The following is a 14033-nucleotide window of genomic DNA, read 5'->3' as shown; positions in this document are numbered from 1 at the left end:
CATCGCTCTGCCACACGACTATTTAAAGGTACAGCGTCACAGGGTTGGAGGGGGCCTTGCAGCCCATTGGGTCCACCCCCTTCTCAATGCAGGAAATCCAGAGATAGAGCATCCTCAATAGGGTGACCCTATGGAAAGGAGGACAGGGCTCCTGCATCTTTAACAGTTGCATAGAAAAGGGAATTTCAGTAGGTGTCATTTGTATGCAATGCAGCACCTGGTGAAATTCCCTCTTCATCACAACAGTTAAAGCTGCAGGGGCTATACTAGAGTGACCAGATTTAAAAGAGGGCAGGGCTCCTGCAGCTTTAACCATTGGGAATTTCACCAGGTGCTGTATACATACAAATGACACCCTTTTCAATACAACTGTTAAAGATACAGAAGCCCCGTCCTCCTTTTCATATGGTCACCCTCATGCCCAACAAGCAAATGTTCAGCTTCTTTTTGAAATCCTCCAGTGAAGGAGAAACCACCGCCAAGGGATGGGCAAATCTCTGCATTTCTGTTTCTTGTGCATTTGAATTTTTAAAAGCTCAGGTACTTTTTGAAACCTCTCTCAACTTTCAGGCACTGAGTAAGCAGCACTCACAGAACGTCCCCAAAGAGGAAATGTTGGCTAAGGCCATAGCTAGACCTAAGGGTTATCCCTGGATCATCCAGGGGTCAAACCTGTTCATCTAGGTGACACACAAGGGATACAGTGCTCAGGCAGGGGTGAACCCTGGACGATCCCAGGATAAACCTTAGGTCTAGCTGTGGCCTAAGTCCTTTTCAGAAAGCACAAGCAGGTGGGGAGGGTGCAAAAGCACAGGAGAATGGGACCTCAGTGGAAAAAGAGAGCACACACGCATATGTACAAACAACCTTGGTTGCCTTGTGACCTCGATTAAGCCCTGCATGCTAGGACATTTATCTGAAATTCTCAACATCCCTGTGAAAGAAGCAGAAAAATGACTGCCTCTTTCACAGGGTGGCGAAGAGATTGTGAAAGACCAGGCGGGGGTATGGCATGCTGCTACTCAGAAGTAAACCTCACCAGGTTCAATAGGACTTACCACTTGGTAAGTGTGTCTTGGATTGCTGTCTTCATTTTGTGCAAGCAAAAGGAGAGCAGGTTAGAAATGTCAGAGAAATCAAACGAGTTTAGATTTCCATGAATCTCACCTGTGGATTCCTCAGTAGATCAACTTTCTTCCCCCCAGATACGAGGATTCTGCAAATTTCTGGTTTTTTAACTTTGGGGGTATTTGCGCAACTGTGGATTTGCACAACTGTGGACTTGCAATAATGCACATTAATTTATAGGGTGACCATATGAAAAGGAGGACCGGGCTCCTGCACCTTTAACTGTTGTGATGAAGAGGGAATTTCACCAGGTTCTCCATATATACAAATGACACCTGCTGAAATTCCCTTTTCTACACAACTGTTAAAGATACAGGAGCCCCGTCCTCCTTTTCATATGGTCACCCTAACGACATTAAAGCTGATATGCACTTGCACTAATATGCATTAGCACTAGTGCACAATTGCGAGGGAACAAAATTCTCGAACATCCCTAAAATAAAAATCTGAATCTGCGGATGGGTGGACAATGGAACAAAAGAGAACTTACAATCTGTGAAACACAGAATGGATTTAAGAACGTCCCCACATTCCTATAGAAGGTGCAGTTTAGATCCAATGCCACCAAAATAAGGCAAGCAGCAGATCACAAGAAATGGAAGGCCAAATGTGTCCCTCTCATGAAGATGGCAGTACCCTGTAGGCGGTGAAGAACTATGTCTTAGTTTTGTGTGTTAATATAGGTCTCTACTCACTAGAGGTCCCTAAACATTTTGGGCCAGTGGGCATATTTGGGGATTTGAGAACCTTCTGCGGGCACCACCACAAAATGGCTGCCATGGAGGATGAGGCCAGTCACATCATGGCTGCCATGGAGGCCTGGCTAGTCATGAGGTGATGAGATGGGAGAAAGAAATAGTGAACTGGAGGCTGGGAGGGAGGGAAAATGGAAAGAGTTGCTTCATGGCCCACCGAATCTTCTTCCATTCACATAGATCTTTCCTTTCTCTCTCCCTCTCTTTCTCTCTCACTTCACTCCCAGCCTCTAGCCTCACTCTTTCTCTCCTCTTTATCCCATTGCCTTGCTTTCTCTTCCTGCCTGCTGAACAGCTGATCCGTGTCAGATTCAGGAACAGCAAGGAGAACCTGGTTATTATTATTATTATTATTATTATTATTATTATTATTATTATTATTATTGAAGGGAAGAGCTTTGTAGGTGCCATTGGTGGTGTGTGCGGGTGCCATGACACCCATGGGCACTCTGCTGGGGACCCCAGCTATGCACTATACACAGGAAATATCATTTGCTGCTGCTGAAGCAGATCATCTTCCCCAACCCTGTGCCCTCCAGTGTTGGACTACAACTCCCATTATTCCCATATGATGGGAGTTGTAGTCCAAACAATCTGAGGGGCATCAGATTGGAAAAGGCTGCTGCAGATTGTCTTGCTTAAAAATCTTCATACTTACCTTGTCTTTAAAGTATTTCACTAATTCCAGAAGAAGAAATATGTCACAGGAGTTGTTATTTTTCCCGGGATCCCCCAAAATGTTGCTTCCCCAACCCTATTGCATGTAACCTTAGTATGTGACAGTGGTAGAATGTGACCATTTAGTGTCTTTCCTGATGGTCTAAAAGGTTCAGGTTGCCGGTCTCCCACTGATTAAAGTAGATCATAGAATTCTATGATTCCACTTTAATCATAGAAATTAAAGTGGAAGGGACCACAAAGATAATCTAGTCCAACCCTCTGCAATATACAGGAAAACCAATTAAACCATCCATGAGAGGTGGCTGCTCCAGCCTCTTCTTAAAAACCTCCAGAGATGGAGAACCCACAACCTCTGTAGATAGACTTTTCCATGGTCATACAGATCTCATCTTGGGAAGTTTTTCCTTATGTTTAATTGAAATCTAGGCAGCTGTAGCTTATACCCATCATTTCGTGGCCTAATTTCTGTGGCCATGGAAGATAGTTCTTGACCATGTTCCTGGTGCCACCCTATAATGTAAGGGAACACTGCTGGCATGTCTTCCCTCAGTCTTTCTTTTCTCCAGACTGAACATCCTGAGTTCCTTCAGCCTGTCTTCATAGGGCATGCCTTCAAGTCCCTGTATCATCTTTGTTGCCCTCCTCTGAACCTGTTCTAACTTCTCAATGTCCTTCTGGAAATGAGGTCCCCAGAATCGTACACAATACTCCAAGCAGACAGGGAGTAGCAGGTTCCTAATTCCCTGGGAGAATTAAAGTTTTCAAAGTGTTTTATGTTGAAATTGTAGCTCCCCCTGGGGAGCCTATTTAGACTGAAAGGGGATTCATAAATAGACAAATAAATAAATACACCCAAGAAGGGAAGAGAAGGAAGAAAGAGTGGACAGATGGAAAGAAAGAAGGAAGAGTTGTACTGCTGTTCTACTCTGCTAATAACTTCTCCTAATTATAAATAATAAGCATAATAGCTGTGAAAAAAGATTGCACAGAAAATCCATTTTAATTTGAATTAAGTGGAACACTGAGCAGCAGATTATGTTTCAATATGCAAAACTTTAACAAAGTATTCATCCTCAAAATTAAGTGTGCGCGCAGCGTACCATTAATTATACCAGTCGTTTAACAGAATCTAACTTGTTGCAGCAACAACATTGGCTGTTTTTTTGGTTTGTTTGTTTGTTTTAAAAAATCATCTGTTTTATTATATGCAGTTCTCTTTAATTTTCTTTAAAGTGTTGAGCATGATCTATTGGGATTTGCACTGTATCATTTTGCAGATGGCCTGGTGATAACTTTCCATGTAGACGATTCTCAACCTAGTGAACGGAAGTGAAATTGGGACCAGGTTGTTTCACACTTCACAGAAGCCACAGTGCGGCTACAAGGTTTGCTGACTAAAGCTGGGAAGGGTTCGCTGAGTGGAAAATCTGTGCTTTTCAAAACTAGGGAAATCATTTCTTTGTCTAGCCATATAACAAGGAAAAAAAAGTGGCTTGCAAAATATCGCTGTTCACACTTGCGAAGAGCCCTGGAGAAATTGCCTCTCATGTCCTTCTTGCAGAATTATTGTACTGCTGGAGCTGTGATATTTTCTTTATTGATCGATAATGTGGAGTGCCTGACTAGGGATGGGCAAACAAGAAGGGAAGTCACAGGCACCCAACTGGGACTTGGAGTCGGTCGGACTCCTCCATGTCTGCCCCCCGGACCCGATTGGGCGCCCATAGGGTGTCCACATGCGGACTGGCGGGTCAAGCACCCACATGCCCAATGAGCGCCCGGCAGTCGTCTGTCCCATTCCTGGGCCTCCACTGTGCGCTCTGTTCACCCTTTTACTCTTGCATAAATGGTGCCTTTACGGCCACGATTTATGCAGCAGGGGGATTACATAATTTCTGGAGCCCCCTTTGTTGTGCACAATGGAGGCTCTGGAATGGGGCAGATGGCTGCCAGGCACCCATCGAGTGCTTGTCAAGGTGTCAAAGAAGCTTAAGCAGCGCATGAGCAGTGGCGAATGGTGGCGATGGCAGGCAGGGTGAGCGTCACACGAGTTGGACCCGGGTGACTTCGCCCATCCCATTTGAATCAGTCTCTATTAATCTGAGGGAACAAGCTTTGAAGGTTCTTCAAAAATGGTATATATGCCCCCCTGTTTGGTTAGCACACATTCACCAGGAATTGTCAAGATTGTTCTGGAGGGGATGTAAGGAACCAGGTTCCACCCAGCATATGTGGTGGTCCTGTGTCAAAGTGGCGAAGTTCTGGACTGAAGGCTTCGGTGAAATTGTTAAGATACTTGGAAAGAACACTGGAATTGGCACTTTTAGGACTATTTCTGGGAAATAACAGCAACTGCTCCTTTAAGCCATTGGTTGGATTTTTGTTGGTGGCAGCTAGATTGGGCATTGCTCAATTTTGGAAGGACCTAAAATAGGGTGACCATATGAAAAGGAGGACAGGGCTCCTGTATCTTTAACAGTTGTATAGAAAAGGGAATTACAGCTGGTGTCATTTGTATGCATGCAGCACCTGGTGAAAGTCCCTCTTCATCACAACAGTTAAAGCTGCAGGATCCCTGCCCTCTTTTGTATCTGGTCACTCTAGTATAGCTCCTGCAGCTTTAACTGCTGTTGTGAAGAGAGAATTTCACCAGGTGCTGCATGCAAATGACACCTGATGAAATTCCTTTTTCAATACAACTGCTAAAGATACAGGAGCTCTGTCCTCCTTTTCATATGGTCACCCTACCTAAAAGGAATTTCATTGGATGCTTTTTGGACTCGGGTATGGAAGATTATCTTATCAGAAAAATTAACAAATAAGTTACAACTGGCGAAAGGAAGTAGGAAACACAATATATTTGCTATGGATTGGTATAAATTTTATTATGTATGGTAACACTCAACTTCATAACACTCTGCCTGTAGCATATCGGTCTCTTTGGTTCATGTGAATAATGTATTCTGTATTTTTCTGCCTTGATTTATTATAATTATTGAATGCCTGGACTATCACATGCGGGGGTGAGGTAGGGTGTCCATATAGAAAGGAGGACAGGGCTCCTGTACCTTTAACAGTTGTAGAGAAAAGGAAATTCCCCCTCCATCACAACAGTGAAAGCGGCAGGAGCCCTGTCCTCTTTTGTATCTAGTCACTCTAGTATAGCTCCTGCAGCTTTAACGGTTGTGATGAGGAGGGAATTTCACTAGGTGCTGCATGCATGCAAATGACCCCTGCTGAAATTCCCATTTCTATTCAACTGTTAAAGATACTGGAGCCCTGTCCTCCTTTTCGTATGGTCACCCTACACGGTGAGGAGGAAATAGAGTATTAATTTTCTAAAATTTCAAAATAAATAAAAATAAAAAAAGCTGGGGAAAGGAAAAAAACAAACAAACAAGTGATGTTCACCATCACCAGTTTAAATCTTGCTTCTTCTCATTTCCCACATTCTTTGGCAAGCCGTTTTCATTTTGCTCAAACAGGAAAAGTCCACATTTAGAACAGGAAAAATGCACATTTTTGTCCGTGCAGACAGAAGTTTGGGAATTTGTGAAGACTTATAGGGAACATGCTCACCGTCACGTAAGTTAGGGTTGTGAATGGAACACATTCGCATCATTTGCAAATGGCCGCAATCCTCATGCCTCTCTGTGCCACTGCTCTGTTAACAATGTAGGATAAATGCATGTGGTTGGAAGTTGATGGTGGACGCATGAACAGACACATATTGCACCCCCTTGGGACTCCCTCCATCAGGGGCCGAGACCTCCACTCTCAGAGGTGGTAGGTGGTTTTCCCTTTTGTCAAAGCCCATCCCCAAGAGCAGAACAATTATTATCCCCTGCCCCCGGCCCCATGAATGAATCGCTACTATTATATGGGAAGTAATAAAGGAATGCAGTCTAGGACATCAATGGCATAGAGGACAAAAACTCTGTGATTCCAGGTTTTGCCTCCTTCCAACTTGTTTTCTTTGTCCCATAGAACTGAATGAGGTGCGAGTCCTATCTATATATCCCCCACCCTTCATTTGTATAGCATTATCCTGGATTACATGGTCAAATCCCAAAGGTTCTCAGGAATTGGGATCTCACAAGTTCAGCCCCTTTACTTCCTGCCATATAAGAGAGAGAGAGAGAGAGAGAGAGAGAGAGAGAGAGAGAGAGAGAGAGAAGTTACGTGTCTTTTAGTTTGAAGCTGCCTTTCTGTAAGCCAAAACGACTCGCCTACATTTTCCTGTGACACAGAACTGAAAGCATTGAGAATCAAGTCGGATAACTCGGAGAACTTTGCACTCTCTGTAACGCTTTGGCCGGGCAGAAAATCAATGCACTTAGCAGAGGTAGCAGCAAGTATTTGAATGAAAACATCTAATCAGAAATAGGCTAGACGTTTCAATTTTAACATTGTTCTGAGGGCAAGGAAGCAAGATAGTGCTGTTGGACAACCTCCCTGTTTTGGCACTCCCAGGGAGCCATAGCACCACACTGTTAGATTTATTAACAGTGGAAGCGGTAATGGGCTGGATGAGGAAAAACAAACTGAAGCTGAACCCAGACAAGACAGAGGCGCTCGCTGTCAAATGCCACAACCTGGGTTTGGAGGTGTGTCAACCAGTTCTGGACAGGGTTACATTCCCCCTGAAAGACTGCGTTCACAGCTTGGGGGTGCTTCTGGATCCGTCACTCAAAATGACAGCCCAGATAGATGCAATGGCCAGGGCTGATACGCCAGCTGCGCTCCTTCCTAGAGTTGGAAGACCTAAAGATGGTAGTGCACATGCTGGTAACTTCGAGGCTTGACTTCTGCAATGTGCCTTACATAGGGCTACCTTTGTGCCTAGTCCGGAAACTTCAACTAGTTCAAAATATGGCAGCCAAGCTGGTCACTGGTACATCTAGGGGTGATCACATTAAACCAGTCTTAAAATCTCTTTACTGGCTGCCAATTAGTTTCCGTGAAAAGGATAAAGTGTTGGTTATCACCTTTAAAGCCCTACATAGTTTGGCTCCAGGCTACCTGCAGGATCGCCTTCTCCCATACAATCCGCCCCGCACACTCAGGTCCTCAGAGAAGAATCTACTTCAGTCAGCAAAGACTAGGCTGACAACCGTTACCCAGAGGACCTTCTCTTCTGCTGCTCCCAGACTGTGGAATGGCCTGCCGGAGAAGACTCGTCAGTCTTTAGCATTCAAGAAAGCTATCGAGACTGATCTCTTCTGGCAGGCTTATCGAGTGGAATTTTAGGATACTTTTAGGATGCTTTTAACAGTGTATACTAAGTTTTTAATCAGTATTTTATGTATTTTATGCTTGCTGCTGTTCCCCGCCTCGATCCAATCGGAGAGGTGGGTAAGAATATTTTTTTAAAATTATGATTACTATTTTAAAAGTCAGATGGGACCATCATCCATGGCTAGTGGGTTGCATTGGACTTGGTGGGTCACCCGTGGGGTAGTGGAGCAAGTGTTCTCAGGGAGGCACAACCAGCGCTTTTTTATTAGCTGGAATGCTGATGTCATCTGACACCCCTCCCCACCTCAGAATTCATAAGAATGTAAGAAGAGCCATGATGGATCAGACCAAAATCTGTCTTGTCCAGGGGGGATTCTACACACCGTACTGAGAGTGCTTCCATGCGCCCCCAGTGCGGCCCCAAAGCGGTGTAACTTGCCTGGAGAAGCGACGAGGAAGAGGCGTCCTTGCCGCCGCCACCCACCTACTTCCTCACCGGCCGGGATGGAGAGCTCGGCGGAAGAAGGCGGGGTGGAGAGCGGAGCTCTCCACCCCGCCTTCTTCCGCCGAGCTCTCCGACCCGGCTGGCGAGGAGGTAGGTGGGTGGCGGCGGCGGCGGTGGCGGCAAGGACGCCTCTTCCTCGTCTCTTCGAACAGGCAAGCTACACGATCGCTTTGGGACCGCACTGGGGGCGCATGGAAGCACCCTCAGTACGGCGTGTAGAATCCCCCTAGCATTCTGCTCATACACTGGCCAACCAGCTGCCCACGGGAAACCTTCAAAGCTTTTAACCTTCAAAGCTTTTCACGGTCTAGCTCCTTCCTATCTCTCCTCTCTCATCTCACACTATTGCCCCGCTCGTGCTCTTCGCTCCTCTGATGCCATGTTTCTCGCCTGCCCAAGGGCCTCTACTTCCCTTGCTCGGCTTCGTCCATTTTCGTCTGCTGCCCCTTACGCCTGGAACGCTCTTCCAGAACATTTGAGAACTACAAGTTCAACCGCAGCTTTTAAAGCTCAACTAAAAACTTTTCTTTTTCCTAAAGCTTTTAACACTTGATGTTGTGCAGACTTCTACTGTTACTTTATACTGTTAGTTTTACCCTACCCTGTGCCTGCTTACCCTACCCTGTACCTGTTTGCATTCTCTTCCCCTCCTTATTGTTTTACTATGATTTTATTAGATTGTAAGCCTATGCGGCAGGGTCTTGCTATTTACTGTTTTACTCTGTACAGCACCATGTACATTGATGGTGCTATATAAATAATAATAATAATAATAATAATAATAATAATAATAATAATAACCCACAAGCAGGCCATAAGTGCAACAGCACCCTCCCACCCATTTTCCCTAGCAACTGGTATACATATGTATACTGCCTCTGATATTGGAGGCAGCATAGAGCCATCTGGGCTAGCATTATTATTTATTTCATTTCTATACCGCCCCATAGCTGCAGCTGTCTGGGTGGTTTACAAAACGTCATAAAAATACAAAATACGACACAATAAAAACAGTCTAAAAATTTAAATTAGTTTAAAACAATTTAAATAAACAATGTTTTAAATAATTTATTTCAATTCATTTAATTAAATAATAAACAATTTAAATAAACAATGTTTTAAACAATTTAAATAAACAATGACTTTTACACTGTTAGTTTTACTCTACCCTGTGCCTGTTTGGTGCATTCTCTTCCCCTCCTTATTGTTTTATTATGATTTTATTAGAATGTAAGCCTATGCGGCAGGGTCTTGCTATTTACTGTTTTACTCTGTACAGCACCATGTACATTGATGGCGCTATATAAATAAATAAATAATAATAATAATAATAATCAACTGAAATAAACAATCTGAAGCTACAGTAAGTGCATTTTTTTAAATTTTAGAAGTGGCACCTACTTTAATGGAATGTCCTTCCCATGGAGGCCTTGTAAACCTTTTCTCATCAGTCCTTTGAGATGCAACCCTACAACTCCCAGCACTGTCCAGCCAACCATTCATAGGGTTGCTTCCTTAGATGGTTAGTTAAGACCATACTTTTCTTTCCCAAGTCTTTTGGTTTGGGCTGAGGCATTTTGCAGATTCATTTCTACAACTGCTGCTTTATTCTAGCTTGATTCGAAAATAGTGTTTTGTCATGGAGGCTTATTTTAGTTTGAAATTAAGTGGAAAATACAGGCAAACAGGAAGATCAGCACAGAAAACAATACCGTATGACAAGATCAATAAAGAAGTAAAGAAACTCTCTAATTACAGCCCTTAGTATATTATGGGTAAGCTCTTTGGGACAGCTAGAGGAAAATGACCTAAGGAGAAGCTCACAATCTAATGAAAGATTGTAGATAGAGATACATAGAGACAGAGATATCAGGGCTCACCCAAGACGTTTTGTTGACTGAGGCAGAGCAGCAAATGGTTCCCCTTCCCCCACCATCAATCCTAGTCAGGGCAGGCCAAGATATTTATTCATTTATTTATTTATTACATTTTTATAACGCCCAATAGCCGAAGCTCTCTGGGCGGTTCACAAAAACTAAAACCATAATAAAACAACCAACATGTTAAAAGCACAAATACAAAATACAGTATAAAAAGCACAACCAGGTTAAAATTAAGCGTTAAAATACTGAGTGAATAAAAAGGTCTTCAGCTGGCGACGAAAGGAGTACAGTGTAGGCGCCAGGCGGACCTCTCTGGGGAGCTCATTCCACAGCCGGGGTGCCACAGCGGAGGAAGTCCTCCTCCTAGTAGCCACCTGCCTCACTTCATTTGGCAGGGGCTCATGGAGAAGGGCCCCTGTAAATGATCTTAATGTCCGGGCAGGTACATATGGGAGGGGGCGTTCCTTGAAATAACATGGCCCCAAACCGTTTAGGGCTTTAAATGTCAATACCAGCACTTTGAATCGGGCCCGGACCTGGACTGGCAGCCAAGGAAGTTGTAAAAGGACTGAGACATGAGGCAGAAAAACCCACAGGCACCTCTCCCCTTCCTTGATAGTAAAAATACCATCATAATAAAATAAATAACTATTTGCTACAATTTCATGACCTGCAAAATCAGCTGCCTGAGGTCACTACCTCTTTCTATCTAACAATAGGACCAGCCCATCCTATATCCAATATCCATTAGGAAAATAAAATATAGGTACTTGACTGGAATTGGATCAGGGACACCACGTGAGAAATACATGGAAGCAATTATTCCATAATTGCTAATTATTGTAAAAGTATTTTACATGGTCTGACTTCAAATATTTTTATGGTCTGACTTTTAATATTTTTATATTTATCACCTATATTCCGAGTGCATGCAGATGCAGAAAGGTGTGTAATAGTAGTAGTAGTAGTAATAATAATTCTGCACATGTTGCGTTTTTTTCTATTAGCAAAGATAACGCCATTTTGAATTGGGAGACACATCACAATAATAAAATATAAACTCTGTTCAACCTGTACGTTAGCACTTGAAATAGTTGTTGGCACAGAAAATATTTAAAATCACTATACCTTCACTCAGGCATCCATTCTTCTAATTCTCATAGGCTCAGCACCAATTAACCGTTTGGATGTCATGGATTTAAAATACATAAGCACATAACCGCCTTGAGTCCCCTCCTCTCGTGCAAGCACTGAGTCATTACTGACTCTTGGAGGGACGCCAGCTTTCGCTGACGTTTTCTTGGCAGGCTTTATAGCGGGGTGGTTTGCCATTGCCTTCCCTGGCCATTATTACCTTTCCCCCAGCTAACTGGGTACTTATTTTACCGACCTCGGGAGGATGGAAGGCTGAGTCGACCCGAGCCAGCTGTCTGAAACCAGCTTCGGCTGGGATCGAACTCAGGCCGTGGGGAGAGTTTCAGCTGTAGAAACTGCTGCTTTACCGCTCTGCGCCACACGAGGCTTTTTCCCAGTGCAGGGAAAAAGGCGGGATATATATAAATAGAAGGACAAGAAGGAGGAGGAGGAGGAGGAGGAGGAAACTTACTGCGGCAGGTTTTATTGAATTTCATATTCTCTTGAGGGGACCCCTTCAGACGGCACTGGAATCGGTGTTGCCAAAATTCCTGAAACCATGGGTTCCGTTGATTGGTTTCTGGCTGAAGCTGCAGGTAATAATCATCAAACCATTTCACATCAGGCGACTGGAGCTTGATCGTTATTCCGCCAACAGCTTCCCGCTGGTAGCCGTCTGTCACATCGTACCTGTCTGCCCACCCATCACTGCGGAGATAAAATAAAAGGAGAAAACTCTCAGTGAGGATGTGGCTGTTATGAATCATTAACGGGAGTTATTGGCAGGTGTCCTTGGAAACAGCACGGGGACCCCAAATAAAGAAGAGCTGTAGATGCACAAGGTATAGGCTGGGAGTACACTTCTTTATTTTTACACTTACACACAAGGCAAGAAATTTGTTCAGTTCACATTGTCACACTTCTGAATTCACTATGTGAACTGAAACTCCGTTTTCCCTACAAATTCACACGTCTCTGAATTTTATAGTGGAGTTCGCCAATATTAATAATAAAAATGCATACAAAAATGTGCATATTAGGGCAAACAGGGTTCAAAAATGCATTGTTCAGAAACTGTTTGCAAAACCCGTGCGTGTTAGGCAGAAATGCATACAACAATGTGGATATGAGGGGAAACAACGCCAAAAATACATTCTGTGAGGAAAATCACTTGCAAAAGCTGTGTGTGTTAGGTGGAGATGCATGCTTTTGGAGAAATGCACACAAAAATGTTGATGAATTTTCTTGCAAACGTGTTTATTTTTATTCTGAGTGTTGGGGATGAATGGAACTTAATATTGCAGAATTTTTTGATGCTCGAGATAAACCAAATTTAGGACTGTGAAAATGAGAAACTGCAAGAGACCAAAATGGCCAGATTTGTCCATCCTGAGCATGAAGTCTTGACCCCCCTACAGACAGAAGAAGAGTGGCCAACCAGATCAGAAACCTCTGGAAGTGTTGGATTGGTGTAAATACCCTGTAAATACCCTGGTGGAGGAGCATTTATGCTGCGATCTAATCCCATCCACCAGAGAGCTCCGGCTATTGGGCGGAATAGAAATGTAATAAATAAATAAATAAATAAAATCCACCAGACTTCAGCTGGCTTGAGGACTGGAGCCTTAGCTGAAGATTGATGGGGTCTCATGTCTCTACAAAATATTTTCCTAAAGCTTTTAAAACTTGATTTTGTTCTGACTTTATACTGTTAGTTTTACCCTACCCTGTGCCTGTTTGGTGCATTCTCTTCCCCTCCTTATTGTTTTATTATGGTTTTATTAGAATGTAAGCCTATGCGGCAGGGTCTTGCTATTTACTGTTTTACTCTGTACAGCACCATGTACATTGATGGTGCTATATATAATAATAATAATAATAATAATAATAATAATAATAATAATAATAATAACAGAACCTGGCTTTCAAAAAAAAAAGCTTTGAAATGAGGGAGAGGAACCACTGGAATAATTAGCTGTTTTAGGTAGGATAACATGTACAGTATAACTCCCTTCGTATAAATCAGATTGTGAGTCTTATGGGAATACAATCTCTTTCCTCTTATTATTTTTATGCCCAGTTGAAAACATTTGCTTTGCAAAGTGAAATATATAAAACGCACGCCCAATAAATTTACCATCCCAGAACACGACAGTGTCTCAGTCTGGTTGAACACATGGTCAGACCCCCCAGCATATAAAGGGTTAAGTGAGAACTACCTTATACTGCATGTATGTAAGAAACTGATGGTTAGGATGACCATGAGGATGAGGATGACCGTGAGGATGGAGTTGATGAGTGACAGCCATGATGAAGATGATTATTACAGGTTCGATGCTGTTGTGTCCGTCAGCTCCTCTGGATATCACTAAAGTACAAAAGATAGTATTTCATCACATCTACCATCGGAATCATTCATGTTACAATGAGGCTCATTGAGTATATACTTAAACAATATGCTAACATCTCATTCAGGTGGTGACATTTGCATGGCATGGAGTCATAATAGGACAAGGGTGCAAACCCATGAGGCCCCATTAAAAATGTGGGGGGAACACTCTAGGAATGGGCTCTTTGGTTCCTGGATCACTGCTTGAAGGCGACTTCCTCCTTCCTAAAGCACTCTAGAAATGGGACTTCTGTTGCAGGAACCATAGAGTCTGTTGCTAGAACATTTCTTCTTTTCTGTAAAGGTTCCAGATATCAGTG

At 43.3% G+C, this 14033-nt stretch overlaps 1 protein-coding gene across 2 annotated transcripts in view; it reads right to left on the bottom strand.

Moving 5' to 3' along the window:
- Positions 1-14033, bottom strand: part of GRM5 (glutamate metabotropic receptor 5) — a 286384-nt gene that overhangs the window by 56218 nt on the left and 216133 nt on the right. For both annotated transcript variants that reach the window (XM_063127180.1, XM_063127181.1), the window contains exon 4: positions 11797-12032. In XM_063127180.1, coding sequence (XP_062983250.1) covers positions 11797-12032 — 236 coding nt within the window. The remainder of the gene's footprint in view (positions 1-11796; positions 12033-14033) is intronic.

This window comes from Elgaria multicarinata, chromosome 5 (assembly GCF_023053635.1).
Source record: "Elgaria multicarinata webbii isolate HBS135686 ecotype San Diego chromosome 5, rElgMul1.1.pri, whole genome shotgun sequence".
In the NCBI taxonomy this organism is placed as follows: domain Eukaryota; kingdom Metazoa; phylum Chordata; class Lepidosauria; order Squamata; family Anguidae; genus Elgaria; species Elgaria multicarinata.
This window is presented reverse-complemented; position numbering and strand designations above follow the sequence as displayed.